The following is a 26,029-nucleotide window of genomic DNA, read 5'->3' as shown; positions in this document are numbered from 1 at the left end:
ACTACATCACTCCCCAGGACCCTATCATTCACTGTGAAAGTCCAACTATGGACTACCTTCCCAAAAAGCAACACCTATCACAGATAAAGCCTCCAATAACAAATAACAGAGAGAGGTGGAAACAGAAAGACAGGATATACTGAAAGAAAGGTAGAAAGAAGTAGGCTCATTTTTGTAGATTGAATTTGAGAATCTTCACAACAGGAAGCATCACTTTCTTACTTACATTGCAGTAGCAATGCAGACAATAAAACCAGCACTTACCACACAGCAACACCAGGTGGCAGTATCCTGGAATGCCAATGTCTTTAAGGGTCCTGGCAAACAGATTTCTTTGAGTCAAATAGGAAAGTTGGGGATCAAATTGAAAGCCTTGGCACGTGGTGTCCAGTTGAAGAACTACCCAGCCTAATTACTCTGCTCTCTCTCTGGTCTTACATTTACATCACATTCGATATTCAGGAAGGATAGATAGAAAGGAAGAGGAGGTGGGATGGTATTGCTGGTTAAAGAGGAGGAGGAGCCAGCGCTGCCGTCGCAGCTGCGGCTTGCCTGCAGTCCATCTGTCTTTTGTGTTTTTTGTTGTTTTTGTCTGAATTGTAGTTTTAATATGGTGTAGGGTTTGTATGTTATGTTTGGGGGGGGGGTGGGAGGGGGTGGGAGGGAACGGGAACTGTAAAATTCTCTCTCCCGAACGGAGACGCGACCTTTGTTTCTGTGTCGTGTCCCCGTTCCCGTTGCGGCCTACCATCGGCCATGCACTTGGGACCACCTGGGGCTCTGGTTCGCAGAGCCCGCGGCCCGGACTCACCACCTGCGGCGCTGGCTGCCTTCAGATGCTGCGGGTGCGGCTGCGACTCGTCTCCGGAGGCTCCGGCGCGGGCCGCGTGGATGTCAGAAGCCCGCAGGCCCCTGGATGGGGGCCGACATGGGGACCTCCGGCAACGGCAGCGACAGCGTGTTCGCCCGTCCCGAATCGCGGGGCTTGGGTCGGCCCGCCGCGGACCTTTCACCGTCCGGCGCGGCCTGGAATAGGCCGCGGGATTTTCACCGCCCAGCGGGGGCTTCAATGTCGGGAGTCCCGACCACCCCGACGTGGCAACTCCAACAGCCTGACCGTGGGAGAAGACGGCAGGGAAGAGAAAAGACATTGTGGCCTTCCATCACAGTGAGGAGGGACTGGAGGAGACTCACTGTGATGGATGTTTCTTTTTGTTTGGTGTTAGTTTGTGATTGTATGTGTTATTGCATTTTTATTGATTATTCTTATTGGTCTTATTGTTCAACTGCGGGTAATGTTTCATTTCACTACACATTTATGTGTATGTAACAAATAAACGACTATTGACTATTAATTATTAAAGAGGAGATTAATGCAATAGCAAGGAGAGACATTAGCTTGGGTGCTGTAGAGCTGCTGCATGGGTAGAACTGCGAAATAGCCAAGGGAAGAAAATGCTTGTTGCAGTGGTATACAGACCACCAAGCAGCAGTAGGGAGGTTGGGGGTGGCAGGAAATTAGGGATGCGTGTAGCAAAGGTACAGCAGTTATCATGGGTGACTTTAATCTACATATAGATTGTGCCAACCAAGTTGGCAGCAGCACTGAGGAGAAGGATTTCCTGGAATGTATACGGGATGGGTTTTTTAACCAATATGTAGAAGAACCAATTAGAGGGCAGGCCATCGTAGGTTCACCGGGTTAATTCCCGGGATGGCGGGACTGACATATGATGAAAGAATGGGTCGACTGGGCTTGTATTCACTGGAATTTAGAAGGATGTGAGGGGATCTTATAGAAATATATTAAATTCTTAAAGGACTGGCCAGGCTAGAGGCAGGAAAAATGTTCCCGATGTTGGGGGAGTCCAGAACCAGGGGGGTCACAGTTTAAGAATAAGGGGTAGGCCATTTAGGACTGAGATGAGGAAAAACTTCTTCACCCAGAGAGTTGTGAATTTTGTGAATTCTCTGTCACAGAAGGCAGTGGAGGTCAATTCACTGGATGTTTCCAAGAGAGAGTTAGATTTAGCTCTAGGGCTAAAGGAATAAAGGGATGTGGGGAAAAAACAGGAAGGGGGTACTGATTTTAGATGATCAGCCATGATCATATTGAATGGCGGTGATGGCTCGAAGGGCCGAATGGCCTACTCCTGCACCTATTTTTCTATGCTTCTATGGTTCTACATTAAGTGCAATGCAGGTTTCCATTCCTATTACATTCCTCAGTCAATGAGTTCTAGATGGCCATAAACGTTTGGTTGCAAGATGAAATGATACCATCTCCTCAAATGATACCATCTCCTCAAGATGAAATTATACCATCTCCTCAAACCTCCACTAACCTACGCCCATTGGTTATTGACTTCCATATTGAGGGAAATAGATTTCTTCATATCCACCCCATCTCCTGTTAAGTTACATTTTCCCCCTACCTCCTCTGTTCTAATTAGTTTAGTTAGTTTAGTTTAGAGTTACACCACAGAAACAAGCCCTGCACCAACCAGCGACCACCCTATATATCAGCACTATCCTATACACTAGGGACAATTTGCGATTTGAACGAAAACCAATTAACCCACACTCTTTGGAGTGTGGGAGGAAACCGGAGCATCCAAGGAAAACCCACGCGGTCACGGGGAGAACATACAAACTCCGTACAGATAGCATCCGTAGTCAGGATTGAACCCGGATCTCTGGCGCTGAAAGGCAGCAACTCTACCGCTGTGCCACCATGCCCCCCCCCCCCAATGGAAACTGAGCAGCACAGTGGCACAGTTGGTAGAGCTGCTGCTTCACAGCGCCAGAGAACCGGTTTCGATCCTAACCTCAGTGTGGAGTTTGTATGTTCTCCCTGTGACCGCTTGGATTTCGTCCGCGTGCTCCGATTTCCTCCCACATCCCAAAGGACATGCGGGTTTATAGGTGAATTAGCCTCGGTAAAATTGCCCCTAAAGTGTAGGGAGTGAATGAAAAGATAATCTGTTGCAAATGTGAACTGTTGATCAATGGCTGACATAGACTCGGGCCTGTTTCAATGTTGTATCTCCAAACGTAAGCAAAAACATTTATAGATTCAGCAATTGTTCCTCATATCTAAAAATCTCTACTCCTGATAACCTCCTCATAACTCATCCATTGTTACCTCTCTCTGACGTTATCATATACTGTACTTCTTATAATGTGGTGACCAGACTGTACACAGTGTTCCAGCACTGAGTTTTCTAATCTTATTTAAATTTCTAACAAACCACTTATATATCCTATGGCATCATAAATAAGGATAGATATCAAATATATCTTCTTAACCATCTTATCTACCTGGTCATATTTTCAGGGATTTGTAGACATGCAAACCCAGGTTAATCAACCACCCATCCAATGTTGTGTAGAAAGGAACTGCAGATGTTGGTTTATACCTAAGATAGACACAAAGTGCCGTTGTACCTCAGCGGGTCAGGCAGCATCTCTGGAGAAAAAGGAAGGGTGATGTTTTGGATCGGAACCCTTCGTCACGCTCATCTCTGGAGAAAAAGGATGGGTGACATTTCGGGTTGGAACCTTTCTTCAGATATCTCTGGAGAAAATAGCTGGGCGATGTTACAGATTGGAACTGTTCTTCAGACTACCTTCCATCTGCCCATCCAATCTTTGCATGATGTACACAGATGTATACCACACAAAGCAAGTCAACTAGTTGTAAGCATTGTGGAAAAACCCTGGAAAATAGTCTTATAGTCTCAATAACAAACTTGATTACATTCACTGAGATCCAACTTGCCTGTTTCCCATGGATCTGCTGGGCTTTGATTGAACAGGCCATCGTGTGTGGTATTGCCAATCTTTTACCAAAATCCATGTTGACTACTTCAAACATTACCTTCTTTGACTACTGGGTACCTCTTCACACAACTCAATCATCAATACAATAAACCCTTGTTATAACAGACCATGGGGGGCAGGGGGGGGGGGGGAGGGGGATAGGTGGTGCCTTGGTGTCCGTTATTGTCGATTGTCCGCTATAACCAAGTAAGAGATTATAAGTAGTTGAAACAAAAGAACTGCAGATGCTGGTTAATACACAAAAAGACGCGAAATGCTGGAGTAACTCAGCAGATCAGACAGCATCTTTGGAGAACATGCCTAGGTGAGATTTCGGGTCGGGACCCTTCTTCAGACTCTTGGTCTGGAACTGGGCCTGTCGGGGTGAGGATCGATGGTGTGCAAACAGACGCTTCAGCCCACTTAGTCCGTGCCAAACGACAACCTGATCACCCTGTACATTAATACTATCCAACACACTAGCGACAATTTACAGAAGCCAATTAACCGACAAACCAATACGTCCTTGGAGCGTGGGAGGAAACCAGAACGCCCGGTGAAAACCCACACAGTCACAGGGAACTCTGTACGGACTCTGTACAGACAGCACCCGTAGTCAGGATCGAACCTAGGTCAGTGGTGCTGTAAGGCAGCAACTCTACCACTGCACCACGATGTCACCCCACACCTCTTTTCACAATTGTTGTTTGACCCGCTGAGAGTTTCCAGCATTTCCTGTTTTATTTATGAAAGACCATGGTCAGTCGGTTTAGTTTAGTTTAATTTGGAGAAACAGCGCGGAAACTGGCCCTTCGGCCCACCGAGACCGCGCCGACTAGCCATCATCCTGTGCACTAACACTATCCGACACACGAGGGACAATTTACAATTCACAAAAGCCAATCGACCTACAGACAACGTACAAAAGTATAGTTCCCCTTCTACTTCCCTGCGACCTGATGGTGCAATCATAACTGAGTCGGTGACTGTTTAGAACAATCAATTTCATTCTATGTAGACGCAGAAATGTCACGACAGAAATAAACTATGAATAGTGGAGATATTTAGGATTTATAAGCCCCCTTTGTCATCTTTACCATCCCAAGCATACCAGTTGTAATGTGTATCAGCTCAAGTTATTGTTATGGCAATGATTAACATAATTAGCAAACAAGCCATTCCCACTGCATTATATATGAGGCAAATGGTGTTAAAGATCATTTATCAAAATTTGGTTTATCTGATAACATCTTTACATAAAAGTAACCTTTTCTGTTGCATTACAGCAGTCAAACATTACAGCAACAGCATTTTGTAAATGTATAATTTATAATTAAAGATACAAAGGTTTGCATAGTGACGATATTATTGAAGTGATACGAGGTGATTCACAAAGGTGTTGGCAAAAAAATATTGACATGAGAATCACAAGGAGAAAATGGGCAGGTGAAGAAAAGCTTGATGAAAGGGTAAGACTTTAAGGATTTTAAGGAGGGTAGAATTAGTAGCCAGCTAATATAAATTTTACCGTTTCGTTTCGGGACACATGACAATAAAATACTCTTGACTCTTGATCATGCAATCAAAGACAATACATTTGAATTTCCCAATATGCAGTCAGAGAAAATGTTGTCCTGCACAGATTTGGATATTGGACAATTTGATGGAAGCAAAAAGGCGGTGGTGGTCAGATAGAATTGGGAATCTTCTGCATGTGGAAACTCATATTGAATCCAAATGATGAACTGGAGCAGCAGAAATGGGGAAATAAAGAGCAACATGCCGAAGAACAGTGCTGAATGTACTTAGCCATGTTCCATTCCAGAACTGCACTCCTTGGCTTTATTAGAAGACATTTAAGCACACATAAGGCCCAAATGTTAATACACTTTGAAGTAGGTATATGGGAATCCATTGTTATTTTACAACCAACTATTTGCTGATGGAATGCATCCCTTCTGCAGTCAGTACCGCAGAATTAATGCTTCAATACCTCTGTGTATAATGTCTCCCCACTTTGATAGACTGGTGACAGAAAAGTAAAAGTGACACATTATTATTTCCTTCTTTGCAAACATAGAGCTCAGCCCCTTTGAAGGGGTTCCTAAGTCCAAGCCGTGTGGGAGGTTTAGGCTGAGGCTTTGTTCTTTGCCTGCAGCTCCTTCTCCAGGACCAGCTTGCGTTTCTCGGCCTCCTGCAGTGCACGCGTGGTGTCACACAGCTTCACTTCCATAGCTTCGTACCGCTTCTTGTCTTCCTCCATCTGCTGATTGAGTCGCACCACTTTGGCCCAAACTTCGTAATTCTCCGTTAAAACGCTGCAAGGAAAAGTGCGTCAATTTTGTAAGAGGCATCGAAATGTGGATCATATCACTTGAGTTTAGTTTAAAGATACAGTGTGGAAACAGGGACTACGGCCCACCCAGTCAGCGCCGACTATCGACCACCCATTCACACCAGTTAGACTTTACTTTACTTTGGACTTTAGAGAATGCTGCTTGGAAATGGGCCCTTCAGCCCACTGAGTCCGTGCCGACCAGCGATCACGCATTCACACCAGTTAGACTTTACTTTAGACGTTGGAGATGCAGCGTGGAAACAGGCCCTTCGGCCCACCAAATCCGCGCCGACCAGCGATCATCCCCTACACTAGCATAATCCTACACAAGATGGACAATTTACAATTTACAGAAGCTACTTAACCTACAAACCTGTACATCTTTGGAGTATGGATGGGGGAGAAACCGGAACACCCAGAGAAAACCCACACGGACACAGGGAGAATGTACAAATTCCGTGCAGACGGCACCCAGTGTCAGGATTGAACCCGGGTCTCTGGCAAGACTCTACCACTGTGCCACCCTATGTTCTATGTCATCCCACCTTCTCATCCAGTCCCTAAACACTATGGGCAATTTACAGAGGCCAATTAACCTACAACCCTACATTTTCAGGATGTGGAAGGAAACCTTTGAACCGTCTGTGATCAGAATTCACTGGACTTTATCTTGCATTAAATGTTGGACCCTTTATCCTTTATCCGTACAATGTGGACGGTTTGATGGTAATCGTGTATAGTCTTTTCTTTCACTGGCTAGCACGTAACACTATCCTTCCACCATACATGTACACAATGAACTAAACTCTAAATCGGAGCACCCGGAAGAAACCCACTTGGTCACAGAGAAAACGTGCAAATTCCACACGGAGACCCCCCAAGGTCACAATTGCATGCAGATCTCTGGTGCTGTGGTGCTGTGAATCACCGTGCCCCCCCCCCCCCCCCCCCAACTGTGTTCTGATCTATTATTAAACTTTGACAGAATGCGTCACCAAACGGGAATGACACAGAACTACACCATGTAGTGTCAGAAAATAACTGCAGATGCTGGTACAAATCGAAGGTATTTATTCACAAAATGCTGGAGTAACTCAGCAGGTCAGGGAGCATCTCAGGAGAGAAGGAATGGGTAACGTTTCAGGTCGAGACCCTTCTTCAGACTGATGTCAGGGGGGCGGGACAAAGGAAGGATATAGGTGGAGACAGGAAGATAGAGGGAGAACTGGGAAAGGGGAGGGGAAGATCGCTGTTCCTGATTGAGGTGCTGTTCCTCCAATTTCTGGTGGGCCTCACTATGGCACTGGAGGGGGCCCATAACAGAAAGGTCAGAACACCATGTAATTGCTTTGATGGCCGATACAAAGGGCACCATCTAACAGGTTGCATGGGGATACTTTCTCTTAGGGTGGAAATGTCAAAGACATTGTGGTGATGTTTTCACGAGAGAGTTAGATTTAGCTCTTAGGGCCAAAGGTATCGAGGGATATGGGGAAAAAAGCCAGAACGGGGTACTGATTTTAGATGATCAGCCATGATCATGTTGAATGGCGGTGTTGGCTTGAAGGGGAGAATGGCCTACTCCTGCACCTATTTTTCTATGTTTCTATGTTTCTATGTTTCTTGTAGAAGGCATAACTTTCCAATGAGAAGCGGAAACTTTAAAGGAGAAGCGGAAACTTTAAAGGAGAAACTTTAAAGGAGTATTTGTACACAGAGTGGGGGGTGCCTGGAATGCATTGTCAGTGGTGATGGTCAAAGTAGGTATGATACTGGTGTTTACGAAGCTTTTAGATAGGCACATTGATATGCAGCAAATGGAGGGATATGGATAAAGTGCTAGCAGAGGTAATCAGGGTAACTTGGTATCATGTTTGGCACCAACATTGTGGGCTGAAAGATTTGTCTTGTACTGAACTATTCTATGCTGTATGCTGTAGACTTACGGTGTAACATGCAACAAAACTGATGGTACATTCTGCCATCTTGTAGAACTGAGGGGCGATACAAAGTGCACCAACGAACAAGATTGGCAGAACCCATACAATAATCACTTGGCAGTTGGCATGCAGGCACCATTTTGCTGGCACATGACTGACAATGGGCACATGGTGCACAATCTAAGTCAATTCATGATGGACTTGCAGTGCACCATCCAAAACAGTTCAGTGCATTATGGAGTGATAGTCAATAACGAATCCTAAAACTGAACTGATTGTCGACAGTGCACCATTTAACAGCATTGATGGTGGATACTCAGCAGGTCACTGGCCAAAGAAACAAAGAACCCTAGCTAACAGTATTGCTAGTAAACACAGTGTTTTTCTTAATAAGACAGATGGTAGATCAACAATTGAGCATTAACCCAAATTTAAAGTAGGCACCACACACCATCTAATAGGTTTAATAATGGACAGTGTGGTCTCTAACAGGTTTGATAGGAGATGCACGGTTTACCATTTCATAGGGTTGACAGTAAATGCATGATATACCAACTAACAAAACTGATAGTGGGTACATAGTGCATCATCTGTTTAGAACTGATGGTGGATTTAATGCAGCTTCTAACAATTTTGATGGTATATACCTAGTACAACACTCAGCAGAATTGACAGTAGAAATGCAGTCTCCCATCTAACAGAAGTGACAATAGACACAGTATACCATATTTAGACACAAAATGCTGGAGTCACTCAGGAGAGAAGGAATGGATGAGGTTTCGAGTCGATACCCTTCTTCAGACTCAAACCGAAACGTCACCCATTCTTCCTCTCCAGAGGTGCTGCATGTCCCGCTGAGTTGCTCCAGGATTTTGTGCCTATCTTATAATAGATGTGCAGTGCACCATCCAACAGAACACAAAAAGCTGGAGTAACTTAGCAGGTCAGGCAGCACCTCTGGAGAAAAGGAATAGGTGACGTTTTGGGTCGAGACCCTCTCGACCCAAAAGGTCACCTGTTCCCTTTCTCCAGAGATGCTGCCTGATTTGCTGAGTCACTCCAACTTTTTTGTGTCTGTCTTCGGTTTGAATCAGCATCTGCAGTTCCTCCATACACATCTAACGGAACACATGATATGCATACATTGTACTATCTGACGGGGTTGATAGTGTTCAGAGGGTATCATGTGTTCTAATGCACTGTTTCAATTTCCAAGTATGACGTGCGGGGACTGATACTAGACACATAATATGCTCTTTAACAGGACCCTTTGACAGGTTTGATTGTGGATAAATAGCAGGCCAACTAACAGGAGTGAGAGGACATGCAGACTGCACCATCAAACAGATCTAATGGCTGACACAAAGAGCACCATATACTGTGATAGGAATGCAGAATGCCACCTAATAATAATAATAATAATAATAATGCATTACATTTATATAGCACTTTTCTAGTAACCCAAAAACGCTTTACATATTAGATATAACATTAAAATAAATAAATAAACGAACAGAAAAGGAAGAATAAGGTGGAGCAACGGTCAATGATTGAAGGCAGTGCTGAACAAGTGAGACTTCAGTGATGTTTTGAATGTGGTGAGTGAGGAGGAGTCTCTGACGGTTTGGGGTAGTGAGTTCCAGAGGGTGGGAGCAGCGATGGAGAAAGCCCTGTCCCCCCAGGATCTGAGTTTGGTCCGGAAGGGGGGGGGGGGGGGACAGGAGGTTAGCAGCAGCAGAGCGGAGGGTGCGGGTGGGAGTGTGTCTGTGGAGGAGGTCAGTCAGGTAGGATGGGGCCAGGTTATGGAGGGCTTTGTAGGTCATGAGGAGGATTTTGTACTGGATTCTCTGGGGGATGGGGAGCCAGTGGAGCTTGTAGAGGACGGGGGTGATATGGTCACGGGTCGGGGAGTGGGTGAGTAGACGGGCAGAATAAGACTCTTAATGACAGTCAAGCACAATTGAACAGAATGGATGACAACACATAATACCATTTTTTATCAGAACTGATGGAAAGTACACAGTGTACCATCTAAAAAGATGGACAGTAAACACACAATTTAGACATAGCGTGCAAGTAAGAATTTCATTCTTCTGCTTTGGGACATATGACAATAAAACACTCTTGACTGTTGACTCTCTTGACCTTTTCGATTGGATGGCAAACACTATTTAGCCGGATTCATAGTAAGTACATAGTGCATTTTCTAACAGGTGTATGGTCTGATAAGATCGATGATAGATTCGCAATGGACCAGTTAATAAGGCTGGTGGAGGAACCACAGTGCAATATCTAACATGACTGATCCTAATTGCACAGTGCACCATCCAACAGGATTAACAGCAGGCAACCAACCAGTGCATCAATGTGTAGGAAGGAACTACAGATGCTGGTTTAAACCGAAGACAGACGCAAAATACTGGAGTAACTCAGCGGGGCAGGCAGCACCTCTGGAGAGAAGGAATGGGAGACGTTTCGGGTCGAGACCCTTCTTTAGGCTGATGTCAGAGGAGAGGGAGATACATAGATAAGGAAGCGTAAGGTGTGAAAATAGGACAAAGGGAATGGAAATCAAGGAAAATGTATAATAGTTCATTGTTGGCTGGGAGTTAGCTGCTTTTTTAAAGCTCTGTTCAAAGCAAACAGAGATTGTTTCATCAATGTTCTGTATTGATGGTAGACACACTGTGTTGACATAAATGGAGTGGCCAACGGATTCATGATAGTCGTACAATGCACCCTCTATCAGGACTAATAGAATCTATGATTGATTGCAGATAGTAGATTCTCTGACAGAACTGATGCTGGGCACAAAGTGCATTGCATAACAACATGAATAGCTGACACGCACTATGCACTCTCACAGAATTGATGGTAGTCTCATAATGAACCATTTAATAGGATCGATGGTGTATGCACTGAGCAACATCTGAGAGGAATGGAGGCAGCCACAACAGTGAAGCATCTAAAGGGATTGATAGAAGCACAGTGCCCCTTCACAGGATTGATGGAGGTACCCAGAACCCCATCGAGCAGAATTGGCAGCGTGATGCAGTGAAGCATCTAACCAAAGTGATGACAGGTACACAATGTACCATCTAACGGGACTGATGATGAGCCTGGTGTACCATCTAATGAGAACGAAAATACATGCAAAATGAACCATGCAAATGGATGTGTTAGATGTGTTGCTTGCCACTTATCACCAAAGTTCTCATTCTGTCTTACCGGGTCCCTTGCCTAAATAACTCAACAATGGACAGCTGACCCTTTAGCTATTAACACCAGAAGTCTTGAAATTATTCCGCCCCTCTGTTATTGCTTTGGTTGCCTTATCTGGTGACTCCTCCTGTGGCAGATGGACAAATTCTGCGTGATAATCTTCTCCGAGAAATGTTTCAGGATGTTTCGTTAAGAATGTACAGGGTGGAACTGCAGATGCTGGTTTACACCGAAGATAGACACAAAATGCCGGAGTAACTCGGTGGGACAGGCAGCATCTCTGGACAGAAGGCATGGGTGATGGTGACATTTCGGGTCGAGATCCTTCTTCAGTCTTTCTTCAGATATTGAAAATTATGTGAACGTAGATTACTTTCGTTATATTCTTAGATTTTCAAGGCTCAGGGATAAAAGGGCGAATTTATGTTGACAGTTCTCGTGGCTACTGCTCTCTTTGCTGGATAGTTAACTCTTTTATTGCACATTTATACAAATTAAAACCATCCAAGGGCCCAGCCCTCGATCCTGTGACTCCCCACCACCAATGGTGTGTCAACTAAGAATGGCCCCTTTATTACGACTCTCTATTTTATCTCTTTAGCCAATCCATGTGGTTCAATTTGGGGAATTTCCCAAAGACACACTTGGAAAAAATACAGTAATACATTAAAAGCCCTGCTCCTGTTGTTTACGAATGTGAATTATTATTGAAATATTGGAATTATTTGAAAATGGCACTAGTTTAACCATGAAGAAGATCAAGGATCTGAAGCCATATCTCAATAGACTAGACAATAGGTGCAGGAGTAGGCCATTCAGCCCTTCGAGCCAGCACCGCCATTCAATGCGATCATGGCTGATCACTCTCAATCAGTACCCCGTTCCTGCCTTCTCCCCATACCCCCTCACTCCGCTATCCTTAAGAGCTCTATCCAACGAACTGGCCTCCACTGCCTTCTGAGGCAGAGAATTCCACACCTTCACCATTCTCTGACTGAAAAAATTCTTCCTCATCTCCGTTCTAAATGGCCTACCCCTTATTCTTAAACTGTGGCCCCTTGTTCTGGACTCCCCCAACATTGGGAACATGTTTCCTGCCTCTAATGTGTCCAATCCCCTAATTATCTTATATGTTTCAATAAGATCCCCCCTCATCCTTCTAAATTCCAGTGTATACATGCCCAATCGCTCCAGCCTTTCAACATACGACAGTCCCGCCATTCCGGGAATTAACCTAGTGAACCTATGCTGCACGCCCTCCATAGCAAGAATATCCTTCCTCAAATTTGGAGACCAAAACTGCACACAGTACTCCAGGTGTGGTCTCACCAGGGCCCGGTACAACTGTAGAAGGACCTCTTTGCTCCTATACTCAACTCCTCTTGTTATGAAGACCAACATTCCATTGGCTTTCTTCACTGCCTGCTGTACCTGCATGCTTCCTTTCATTGACTGATGCACTAGGACACCCAGATCTCGTTGAACTCCCCCTCCTCCTAACTTGACACCATTCAGATAATAATCTGCCTTTCTATTCTTACTTCCAAAGTGAATAACCTCACACTTATCTACATTAAACTGCATCTGCCATGTATCCGCCCACTCACTCAACCTGTCCAAGTCACCCTGCAGCCTTATTGCATCTTCCTCACAATTCACACTACCCCCCAGCTTAGTATCTCTGGCTACCTTTTTCTTTGTTCCTATTCAATTTTCTGTCTTTATTCCCTAATCCCTACCTATACGACTTTACCCATTAAATGCTTGCAAATGTGCGAAGAAGTTGAAAGAAAGATTTGAATTTTTTTAACCCATTCAGTATGGCCCATAATACTTTATACCACTTGAGGTATTTGAATTGTATCTGCTACTGTAAGCTATGAATTTCGACAGCCAAATTGCAAACAGCAGGTTCCTACGTACAATGCAATAATTCTCAGATCTATTTTTAGAATCTGATCTATATGAGGTTAAATATGGGCCAGATCTCTAGATTTAATTATGCTGCTCTTCATCCAAGTCGTGTTGCGGGATCTTTGATATTTCATCTACAACAGTGCAGCCCATCCTCAGTACTGGAATCAAAACTTGAGCTACAGGCTGGAAGGGGACTCGAACAGGGAACGTTCTGCTTCAGAGAGGAGAGTCCTGCCCACTAAGCCAAATCTACCTTGGAAAAGTAGAAACAAGGAACGGCAGATGCTTGTTTACACAAAACAACACAAAATGCCGGGGTTAATTCGGCAGGTCAGGCAGCATCTCTGGAGAACATGGATAGGCGATGTTTCGGGAAGGTGCAGAGACTGAAGAAGGGTCCCGACCCAAAATGTCACCTATCCGTGTTCTCCAGAAATGCTGAGTTACTCCAGCATTTTGTGTCTTTCTGCCATGGAAAACTCAGCCGGTGTGTAACAGATGCTTACCTTTCAATTCTCTCCTCGTAGCTCTGCTTCTGCTCGTTTAGCTCCTGTCTTAATGTGATAAGTTGGCTCCGAAGCTGTTCCATGCTCATTTCACTCACATCCAACTCTGCTTTTTCCTCTTTTCGTTCCAACTTTGGCTGGTCCTTTTGGGTGTTTGAGGAGAGGTGCTGGCTTACCTTGAGGCATGGGTTACCAGGACTCCCCAGTTCCACGCTGGGTAACGTACTCTGTTCAGGAGGCCACCCTGAGCTCACTGAGTCCTTCCTCTGGGAATCGTCAGGCTGTGTCAACGTATCGTGAGTGGGAGTCTTCATCATGTCCTGGGAGTGACTCCTTTTGTGTCCCTCGGTGAGGTTTTCTTGGTAGGACTTGCGTTTGTCGAAGACGTCAGCACCAGAACTGCCTGCAACGACACTGTGGGACATCTCTCCAGCTGAACTCAAGATGCAGCTACTGGCTGGGAGTGTGTGAGTCCTTTTCCTGGGGCATCCATTCAATCTGTCGAAATCACTCTCTAATGTGAAGCCAATCTCATCAACTTGGCCGGACTAGGGACACAAAGAAATGATTGTAAATACTCTTAGTATTTCCCTTAGAAAAAAACGTTTACATTTACATTAACGATAAAGGGTAGGGAATCTGCGGAATTCATTGCTACAGACGGATGTGAAGGCCAAGTCAATGGATATTTTGAAGGCGGAGATTGAAAGATCAGGGGTTATGGGGAGAAGACAGGAGAATGGGGACGTGAGGGAAAGATAGATCATCCATGATTGAATGGCAGAGTAGACTTGATGGGCCGAATGGCCTAATTTCCTCCTAGAACTTATAAGAGTTGAAGGCCGTGCAAGGTGTCGGAAGATTGGACAAGAGAGGATAGGATAGTATCGATGTAAGTGGAACAGAAAGCTGGATCGAAGCACCATTTGAAATCTATTTTTGCACTGCTGTTGTAAGCATGGCCTGTACAGCAAGAATAATTCTCCAATTAGACCATCAGACCATAAGACAAAGGAACAGAATTGGGCCATTCGGTCCATTATGTTTGCTCTGCCATTCAAGCATGGTTGATCTATATTCCCTCTCAACCACACTCTCCTGCCTTCTCCCATAATCTTTGATGCCTTTACTAATCAAGAACCCACCAAACTCCACTTTGTAAAGTACCCAATGTCTTGGCCTCCACAGCTGTCTGTGGCAATGAATTACACAGATTCATCATCCTCTGGCTAAAAACAATCCTCCTCGTCTCCATTCTTTTTATTCTGAAGCTGTTTCCTCAGGTCCCAAACTCTCCCATCAATGGAAATATCCTCTCCAAATCCACTCTATCCTTGCCTTTCATTATTCAGTGGGTTTCAATGAGATCCCCCCTCATCCTTCTAAACTCCAGTGAGTACAGGCCCAGAGCCTCATAGGTCAACCCAGTCATCTCCAATGTAACCACAAGGATCTTTTGCTACTGCCAGAGGGGGCAGGCATGGCTTTGAATTATAAGGTCATATGATCGTAGCTGACTTATCTCTCCCTCCTAACCCCATTCTCCTGCCTTCTCCCCATAACCTCTGACACCCGTACTAATCAAGAATCTATTTATTTAGATTTTTAGATTTTTTTTAGATTTAGAGATACAGCGCAGAAACAGGCCCTTCGGCCCACCGGGCCCGTGCCGCCCAGCGATCCCCGCACACTAACACTATCCTACACCCACTAGGGACAATTTTTACATTTTCCCAGCCAATTAACCTACATACCTGTACATCTTATCTCTGCCTTATCTCTGTCTTATCATCTTGCATGAAAGAAAACAATGATCCCTCAGTTCTTTCACTCGGATCATTAGCTTGGATTATGTCTCCAAGACCCTGGAGTTGGACTCAAACCCATGACTTCTGAATCTGAGCCAAGAGTGTTCCCACTGAACTGGATAACCCCTTAACTGGATTGCATATTATCACCTTGATAGATTTCCAAAGGCCCACTGACTGAATTCACAAATATATGGAGGCAAATGTGTGAGTGAAAAGATTACAGACCAGTCATCGACTTGGTCCATCCCAGCCCACCTTCTGGCATTTGCTTAGTTCTTTCTTTCTGTCAATGTTCTTGACCTCCCAGACCATCAATGGCTCGCGTTCAGTGCTGTGAACCGTTAGCTTAGTTTGCCTAACCATGGACAAGTTGTATTTTTCTTTTGACTCGACAACCTGGAAGCATTAGCCAATTCATTTTGCAGCTAATTGAGGTTGCAGCTAACAATGGCCAAATTGATGTCAATGCCCCATTTTCCCTGCAAGAGTCCACATTGTGTTGGTGGGTTCCTCATATCAACGAGGCATGAAGGCTCTGTGGTATAAGAAGATAACTGCAGATGCTGGTACAAATCGAAGGTATTTATTCACAAAATGCTGGAGTAACTCAGCAGGTCAGGCAGCATCTCGGGAGAGAAGGAATGGGTGACATTTCGGGTCGAGACCCTTCTTCAGAAGTGTCTCGACCCGAAACGTCACCCATTCCTTCTCTCCCGAGATGCTGCCTGACCTGCTGAGTTACTCCAGCATTTTGTGAATAAGGCTCTGTGGTAGCTGTTTCCAGCCAATGTCCTCATCTGTGAACCAAACACACAGCCACTGATGATGAGTTGTGGACCTGACCATCCCTATCTCGATCTTCATCTCCCGGTGTTCAACCCTCAGGAAGTGCTTTCAAATAAAGCACCATTGAATCATTGCTTTCAAACATGGCTGTGTGTGCACTCCCCATTTTCCTTGCCCAAACATTAGTCTTCTTGCTATCAGCGATCTATGGTTCAGGCTTTGGATCTCGCTTCTAGATCTTGGCCCCGCAACTCCTCCCGAAGATGCTTCCGACAACCTACCTCTTTTGACTACGTTTTCAGCCAATATCAAATTTTGGCTGTTTCTTCCAACGGAAAAAATTGGACCATTTTGCTATCTGATCAAAATCACCAACTCAATGTTCGGAAGGAATTGCAGATGCTGGTTTATACCAAAGATAGGCACAAATGGCAGGAGTAACTCAGCATGTCAGGCAGCATCTCTGGAGAAAAAGGATGGGTGATGTTTTGGGTCGGAACCCTTCTTCAGTCAAAAGGGTCAGAAGAAGGGTTCCAACCAGAAACATCACCCATACTTTTTCTCCAGAGATGCTGCCTGACCCATTGAGTTACTCCAGCACTTTGTGTCTATCATCACTAACTAAATAAGTAGTTGTTGACAAAGAACCTGATGTGAGAGTGTTGGACTACTGATGGTGACTCAGAATGATTATTGTCAGCCGGTTATTGGTGCAGATCTAAGACAATTGTACCCTGTAATCATCAGTTGTGAATCCTGTGTCAATCTCTGAAGCCCCCCAGCCAACCATGCTTCGCTGTACGGAAGCTTTCTTGCTGTCTGACTTCGAAGGGGAAGGCGGTTTATCCTTGTGCTTGGGGAATAATTCATCATGGTTGCTGATCATCACAGTCATCAGTTTCTGAATCTGTGGTGCTCCTGTCTCAAAACAAAAAGATTGAATCATTTCACTGTGAGACATTTCTCAGACGAGAATTCTGTGAGACTCACTGCTCCCCCTCTGTGATTCTTACTACTCTCCCACTCAATGACCTCCACCCTTCCTTGGTCGTCTATTGCTGGTCCATTATGGGTTCCACCCTTCCTTGGTCGTCTATTGCTGGTCCATTATGGGTTCCACCCTTCCTTGGTCGTCTATTGCTGGTCCATTATGGGTTCCACCCTTCCTTGGTCGTCTGTTGCTGGTCCATTATGGGTTCCACCCTTCCTTGGTCATCTGTTGCTGGTCCATTATGGGTTCCACCCTTCCTTAGTCATCTGTTGCCATGAGCCGATTTCTTCTGACCTTTTTCCTACCTCTAGTTCCCTCTCCTCCCCCCTCTACTTTCAGTCTGAAGAAGGGTTTCAAACCGAGAAGTCACCCATCCTGTTTTTCCAGAGATGTTGCCTGACCCGCTCCACCACTGTATGTCTATCTTGAGTCATTTCACCACTGAGTTTTTTACCTGTAAAATTTTCGATTGGTCTTTAGGTAAAACTAGGGACCCAAGTAACAACAAACTCATTACGATCAAATATGAAGCAAAATTAATGAGATACAGGATAAAGCCAGTCTAAAAACTAAATCTCTAAACTAAATTTAAACTAAAATTTACTGGTGGGGCCCACATGATGACAAGAATCTCGAGGCTGCAGAAAGAACTAGGCATATGTTGAAACAATCGTTTGAACTGCTAAATCTGAGACTTCCCTGAAAAAACTCCCATCTTTGTACAGAGTGCAGACAGTTTCTCCTCAGTCGCTCCTTCAGGTACTGGCCTATTAGATGATGATTACTTAGTAATTGGTTCAGTTTGTTTATTAACAGGGCTTAAACAATTGAATAAAACTGTCTTGTCGTGTACCTTAATAATGGCCTGGTTCCCTCTCGAAATGAACATCACTTCCAGCTATACAAACTAACCTGTTAATTCATATTATTCAAACCCTAAAAAAAACAATAGGTTTAAGTTCATTGTTGTCAAGTGTACCAAGGTACAAGGAAAAACTGATCCAGTCAGTTCAGATAATAGGATTCCTAAATAACAATCACCTCAAGGTCAAGTGCAATAGATAGAGCAAAGGGGAAGATACAGAGTGCAGAATATAGTTCTCAGCATTGTACCACATCATTTCCACGGATATCCTGTTCATTAAAGTGGCAACATCTTCCTTTGGTCTATGTGGTGCAGCGGTAGAGTTGCTGCCTTACAGCGAATGCAGCGCCGGAGACCCGGGTTCGATCCCGACTATGGGTGCTGTCTGTACGGAGTTTGTACGTTCTCCCCGTGACCTGCGTGGGATTTCTCCAAGATCTTCGGTTTCCTTCCACACTCCAAAGACGTGCAGGTATGTAGGTTAATTGGCTTGGTAAATGTAAAACAAATTGTCCCTAGTGGGTGTAGGACAGTGTTATCGCTGGTCGGCGTGGACCCGGTGGGCCGAAAGGGCTTGTTTCCGCGCTGTATCTCAAACCAAAACTAAAACTAAAACATTAATGTGTCAGCATAAATGTTGACATGTTGCTAATAGGAATATATCGGCCATAAAAATTAGACTTTTGTTTTTTCTCATTCCTCTCTTCCCAGGTATGTCAGGGATTTTCTCGTGAAAGTGACATTCCTTGGTCACAGATGGAAGAGATCGCTGAGTAAAATCCAAAGAGTGTGTAAAGGTAGAATCTATTGGTATGGTCAGTGTGATCACCACATCACCACATCAAGGAGGAGTTGGCTGCGCCTAACGGCTGCGGCTCTCTGGCAGTCTGTTGTCTTTTTTTCTTTTTTTTTGTTTGTGTCGGTGTTGGGATGGTTTTTGTTTCTGTTTTTGGCTGTGTATGTGTGGTGGGGGTGTGGGGTGGGGTGGGGTGGGGTGGGGTGGGGTGGGGTGGGGGGGGGGAAACCTTTCTTTTATTAGGTCTCTTCCCCGGGGCGCAGCTCGCCCGCAGGGCCTTCCATCGCCCGGCTTGGCTCGGCTGCGGGCCTTAACATCGCCGGCGCAGCTCGGCCGCGGGACGTTTCAGTGCCCGGTGCGGCTCGGCCGCTGGACTTAACATCGCCCGGTGCGGCTGCGGGACGTTTCAGTGCCCGGTGCGGCTCGGCCGCGGGACGTTTCAGTGCCCGGTGCGGCTTGGCCGCTGGACTTAACATCGCCCGGTGCGGCCGCGGGACGTTTCAGTGCCCGGTGCGGCTCGGCCGCTGGACTTAACATCGTCAGCGCTGTTCGGCCGCGGGACGTTTCAGTGCCCGGTGCGGCTCGGCCGCTGGACTTAACATCGCCCGGTGCGGCCGCGGGACATTTCGGTGCCCAGGGCGGCTCGGCCGCGGGACGTTTCGGTGCCCGGTGCGGCTCGGCCGCTGGACTTAACATCGCCCGGTGCGGCCGCGGGACGTTTCGGTGCCCAGGGCGGCTCGGCCGCGGGGCCTTCCATCCCCTTGCGGGGGCTGTGCGTGTCGTTTGACTCGGTAGGGGTCGAGCTGCCTGTCCGTGGGTGCGGGGGGAAGAGAGGGGAAGTTTTGTTGCCTCCATCACAGTGAGGGGGTGTTTGGAGTCACTGTGATGGATGTTTGTGTTGGGGTCGGGTGTCCTGTGTTCTTTTCTTTTTTGCTGTGTTTTGTGTGACTGCTGAAATTTCGCTCGGTGTTGTGCCGAGTGACAATAAAGTGTTGTTATGTTATGTTATGTTATGTGATGATTGATGGACTGTGTGGGGTGGGGGAAACCGTTGCTCCTCCCGTGCAGCAGGTGGCGCTGCACAGGACAAAGGGAGATGTTTTGTACATAGTTATCTTGGCTGTACACAGTGTGGAGTGTGCAGTCAGATTGAGTTACTGTAATAAAGACTTCTGTTGCACTTTGAAGACCCGCAAAGTTTCATACAGGCATAGAACAAGAACACGAAAGTGGTGTCAGGAACGGAAGACTTCGGACTGTGTCCAAAGACCCAGATAAGAGCCTATTTTTCGATTTAAAAAAAACCATGTCTCGGCAATTCGATCGTTTCGATCCCGAGCGAGAAAGGTGTTCGTCTTATTTAATGCGCGCTGAGTTTTATTTTGAAAGTATGGGAATTATGACTGACCTGAGGAAGAAGGCTCTCTTGTGTTCATCAATGTCTCCAGAAACTTTTGCACTACTTCAAAATTTACTTACAGAAGAAGTAACTGAAGTTTCGTATGCTGAAATCACAACGGCTTTGCAGCTGCATTACGAAGAAAGTCAAAATTTCCTCACAGCTCGCCTCGATTTCTACCGGACGGTGCAACAGGAAGGGCAATGAATCACCGAATTTCGCACCATGGCAAAGGCATGTGATTTTAAAGCTCAATGCTGCGAAAAGTGCCAAGACATTGTGTTGCAGGATAGACTGGTCATGGGCTGCAGGCACGCATTCATCCAGGAATCGGACGCCTCATTGAAGAATGTGCTGCATTGTGCTAAGATGGCCGAGCTGCTAAGTAAAGAACTGCACAAAATGGCCGGCGATACAGCGTCGACGCTCCCTCAAGAGGTGCATATAGTTCGTCTGACTTGTCCGCAAAGCGTGCATACAGTTTGTCAGACTTGTCCGCAACGCCAGAAACCATTTGATCGACCCAGAGCAAATCCGGAGAAGAAGGGGCAGTTTCAGAAGAGCCGCTCCCCTGTGGAGGAAGGATGGAAACCCTGCTACCGGTGCGGCTCGACTGTTCATCATCACCGTGAGTGCCCGTATATCGAGTACATTTGTTACGCCTGTAACCGAAAAGGTCATCTCCAGGCAGTGTGTCAATCCGTAGGAAAGCGGAGAAAGGGCAAGAAAGCGCAAAACACGGACAGAGGAAGACCAAATTACGGAGACCATTTCTATTGAAGTGCTCGGTGTGTCCACGATCACCGACAAGCCGAGGATTTCGCTGCGGGTCTGGAACGTTGATCTACAGTTCCAGGTGGACACTGGTGCGGCTGTGTCGCTAGTGGGTCAGGACATCTGGGAGAGGATCGGATCGCCGAAACTGAAACCGGCCAACATCCGCCTTTTTGGATACGGTCGACAGGCCATTCCCACGAAAGGCAAATGCACAGTCGCCGTTTCCTGTAATGGTATGACACAGATGTTGCCGCTGATCGTCGTTGGCAAAGAAGGTACATCCCTGTGCGCCATCGACTGGATCCGTGCTTTCAAGCTTGACATGAACGCCTTGATCTACGATGGATCAACTATGTCATTATCATCTACCACGGACTGCAACATGGTCAGTAAGTGCCAGAACAACCTGCTGAAGGTTCTTGACCAGTTTCCGGCTGTTTTCACACCTGGACTCGGGCATTGCACAAAGATGAAGGCACGGCTCATGCTCAAAGATGATGCCGGCCCTAAGTTCTTCAAACCATGACCAGTTCCGTTCAGTCGGATGAACGCTGTCGACAAGGAACTCTGCCATCTTGAAGAAATGGGGATTATCACCCACGTGGACCATTCAGAATGGGCCACACCCATAGTTGTCGTTCAGAAACCTTGCGGCAAGGTGCGCATCTGTGGCGACCACAAAGTGACTGTAAACCCTCAATTGCACATTGATCACCACCCCGTACCAAGAGTGGACGAGCTGTTCGTCAAGCTGCAAGGAGGACAGTACTTTTCGAAATTGGACATGTCCGGCGCGTATCTCCAAGTGGAACTGGACGACGAGACAAAAAACCTGCTCGTGATCAACACGCACAAGGGACTGTTCAGATACAACCGGTTGTCATTTGGACCGGCACCGGCGCCGGCCATCTTCCAGAAACTGGTCGACAATCTGGTTGCCAGGATTCCATATGTAGCCGCCTACCTGGATGACATAATTGTCACCGGCCGGACAGAGGAAGAACACCTGCAGAACCTAAAACAGGTCCTCACGGCACTGAACAACCACGGCATGAAGTTGCTCATGGACAAGTGCGCATTCTCCCGACAACAGGTCACATATCTCGGACATGTGATCTCGGCAAGTGGTCTGAAGCCATCGGTAGATGGAGTGGACGCCGTTGTAAAATTGTCGCCGCCTGAAAATGTGAAGCAGCGTGAAAGCTTCATTGGGAAGGTGAACTACTATGGCAAGTTCATACCGGCACTTTCCACTTTGTGCGCACCATTGAACAACCTGCGAAAACAGGACGTCGAATGGCACTGGTCCAAAGAGTGTGACCACGCATTCACCAGGTTGAAGGAGATGCTCGCCCAGAAGACGCGTTTGGTCCACTATGACCCATTGAAGCCAATCTCGCTGGCCGCCGATTCATCGCCGTATGGTCTTGGAGCTGTAATCTCACAAACGGCGCAGAACGGCAAGGAAGAACCAATTGCGTTCGCATCCAAAACGCTGACGACCACCGAGAAAAACTACAGCCAAGTGGAGAAAGAAGCACTGGCGATCGTGTTTGGTGTCCAGAAGTTCCACCAATATTTGAGTGGGCGACATTTCCTGCTCATCACCGACCACAAGCCGCTGCTGACTATTTTCAGTCCGGAGAAAAGTTTGCCTGTCATGATGTTGCAGCGTCTACAACGTTGGGCCCTGATCATGATGGGATATGATTACCACATCATTTACCGACAGTCTGCCGAGCATGCCAATGCCGATGCACTGTCCCGTCTATCGATTGGACCCGACCTGACCTTCGATAAAGAGGAGGCAATTATGGAAATTGAGATGGACGTGAACTTGCTCAACACGTGGGTCATTGGCGATTTCCCCGTCTCTGCAAGGATGGTCGCCAACTATAGGAGCACAGACCCCATCTTGTCAAAGGTACGACATTTTGTCACTCAGGGGTGGCCGGACAGTCCCAAGCTGGACAAGGAATTCCGCTCATTCCAAAATGCGCAAACGGAAATCTCCTCAAAGGATGGCATTTTGCTCCGCGACTGTCGAGTGATCATTCCGACGGAACTGCGATCGACAATTCTGAAAATGTTGCACAAGACACACATTGGACTTGTGCGAATGAAGGCGCTCGCCCGCATGCATGTGTGGTGGCCGAATATCAAGGCCCATATAGCCGACCACTGCAAGGACTGCACCACCATGTGCCGAAACAGCGCCGAATCCGCCGGAAAAGACCTCCCCATGGCCCGTCCCCGACCAACCATGGCAGCGAATCCACATAGATTTTGCCGGACCATTCCTGGAGGACATGTGGCTGGTCGTCATGGACGCCCATTCAAAATGGCCACATGTTATCCAAATGAATAAATATCCAACCACCGAAACAACCACTTCTGCGCTCGACGATTTGTTTGCCATTTGGGCATTGCCCTTAACAGTCGTAAGTGACAATGGGCCTCAATTTGCCTCGCAAATGTTCAGTGTCTGGTGCAAACATCACTCAATCGTGCATCTGACATCAGCACCTTTTCATCCACCTTCAAATGGTGAGGCGGAGCGGCTCGTCGGCGTTTTCAAGCAAGCCATGAAACGCGCTGTAGAAATTGAAAAGAAATCGAAACAATTGGCATTGCGCGATTTCTTACAGTAGTATCGAACTGTTCCAAACTGCACTACCGGTCGAACGCCAGCGGAGATGATGCTCGGACGTCAAGTGCTTTCTCCCTATCAGTTTTGAACCCGACCGGTAACTCTAACACGGCGTGCACTCAGCCAACGAAGTCAAACAAGTCCAAATTTGACATTGGCGACCACGTATATTATCGCAATTATACGACCAAGCAAAACAAATGGTGCGCTGGCAGGATCATGGCTCACATTGGAACCAAAATGCACACCGTCCAAGGACAAGAAGGACATTGCCGATGGCATGATGACCAATTAAGAAGCCGCGTTCCTCCAGCGAAGACTGCGCAGAGCCTGATCAGAACCAAGCAGTCGGACATCCTGGTACCGAATCGTGTGGACACTGGAGTTCCTGATTTGCCCCTCCCCTGGCTTGACGAAGTTCCACCTGACGAACTCCCCGCCGATCTGCCTGTGGTCCTTCGTCAATCGACACGTTGTAATCGTGGTACTCCCCCAAGGCAACTCATTCAGGAATAGAGACGTTCAAACTGGAAAGGGGGAGTATGATGTTTGATGGACTGTGTGGGGTGGGAGGACCCGTTCCAATCCCGTGCAGCAGGTGGCGCTGCACAAGACAAAGGGAGATGTTTTGTACATAGTTATCTTGGCTGTACACAGTGTGGAGTGTGCAGTCAAACTGTGTGGTTGCAGCCATTTTAGTTGTCTTGCTGCCAGCATTGAGTTACTGTAATAAAGACTTCTGTTGTACCTTGAAGACCCGCAAAGTTTCATACAGGCATAGAACAAGAACACGAAAGTCAGACTTCCCAAAAGCTATCGGTATGGCCAGACTTTGAGCAGGCAGGCGCCATCTCCTGTCAATCTCTGGTGCCAAGCATTCCATTGTTGTTCAAGCAAGAACAGTCTTGAGTTACTATTATTGAGTCTGAAGATGGGTCTCGACCCGAAACGTCATCCATTCCTTCTCTCCAGAGATGCTGCCTGTCCCGTTAAGTTACTCCAGCTTTTTGTGTCTATCTTGAGTTATCATTAATTGTCTGAAACTATAACATTCAGAAATGGCTAGTGTTTCACTTAAGGCCCTGACTTGCCTCTCATGATGGCCGCTGGATCCTCAATCTTGGGCCTGAACAGATTCACCCCGATAACAGTGGCCAAATTGCCCACACTCATCTTGTTAATGGCAGAGTGCAGCTGGACCTCATGGAGAAACCTGGTCAAGAAACAGAGCAGAAATATTCATTTATCACATTATTATCAACTTACATAGAAACATAGAAACATAGAAAATAGGAGTAGGAGTAGGAGTGGGCCATTCAGCCCTTCAAGCCAGCACTGCCATTCAATATTATCATGGCTGATCATCCAAAATCAGTACCCCGTTCTGGCTTTTTCCCCATATCCCTTGATTCCCTTAGCCCAAAGAGCTAAATCTAACTAAATTGGGTCAAATTATCAAAGTTATTTTGTTTTGAAGAAAAAATCTTCACACCAAACTTCCTTTATTCTAGAATCATTGAATAGTACGTCATTAGGCCATGCAGCCCATGTAGTCTGAGCTGAATCCTTCAAAGACCAATCTTGTTTGTCCTGCTCCCAAAGTCTTTCCAAGTTAAAGAAAAAAAAATTGTTATATATGATCCATTTCTCTTTTTAAGGTAATGTTTGAATCTGTTTTTACCACTGTATTAAACAATGCATTCTAAACCCTAATCATGTTGCATGAATATTAATTTTCCTATTGTTTCATCTAGTTATTTTGTTAATAATTTAAATGCTTATCCTCTAGTTATTCCTCTTGTCATCTCCATTGATATATGTACTGTATCACAGGCAGATGTATGAATGAGGAATATCCTTGCTAATTTTAGCCTGGCCTACCGTTAAGGTATGAAGAAGGGTCTCGACCTGAAATGTCACCCATTCCTTCTCTCCAGAGATGCTGCCTGTCCCGCTGAGTTACTCCAACATTTTGGGTCTATCTTCGGTTTAAACCAGCATCGGCCGTTCCTTCCTACACATCCTTGATGATTGGCTGAATTGAAGTCATAAAGCCATAGAGCATGGAAACAGGAAACATTTAGACAGGTACATGAATAGGATAGGTTTGGAGGGATATTGGCCAAACACAGACAGGTGGGTCTAGGGTAGATGGGACATGTTGGCCGGAGTGAGCAAGTTGGGCCGATGGGCCTTTTTCCATGCTGTG

The 26,029-nt window shown here is 46.1% G+C and overlaps 1 protein-coding gene across 1 annotated transcript in view; it reads right to left on the bottom strand.

Annotated features, from left to right (window-relative positions):
* Nucleotides 1–5,043: 5,043 nt before the first annotated feature.
* The window catches only part of LOC144610165 (rho GTPase-activating protein 25-like), a 59,649-nt gene continuing 38,663 nt past the window's right edge, over nt 5,044–26,029 (bottom strand). Inside the window, exons 8-11 of the mRNA XM_078428714.1 lie at nt 24,912–25,033; nt 17,076–17,260; nt 13,746–14,293; nt 5,044–6,140 (exon numbers count right to left, since the gene is read on the bottom strand). Of these exons, the coding sequence (XP_078284840.1) occupies nt 5,951–6,140; nt 13,746–14,293; nt 17,076–17,260; nt 24,912–25,033 (1,045 nt within the window). The 3' untranslated portion in view covers nt 5,044–5,950. The remainder of the gene's footprint in view (nt 6,141–13,745; nt 14,294–17,075; nt 17,261–24,911; nt 25,034–26,029) is intronic.

The sequence above is a fragment of the Rhinoraja longicauda genome, chromosome 36 (assembly GCF_053455715.1).
Source record: "Rhinoraja longicauda isolate Sanriku21f chromosome 36, sRhiLon1.1, whole genome shotgun sequence".
In the NCBI taxonomy this organism is placed as follows: Eukaryota; Metazoa; Chordata; class Chondrichthyes; order Rajiformes; family Arhynchobatidae; genus Rhinoraja; species Rhinoraja longicauda.
This window is presented reverse-complemented; position numbering and strand designations above follow the sequence as displayed.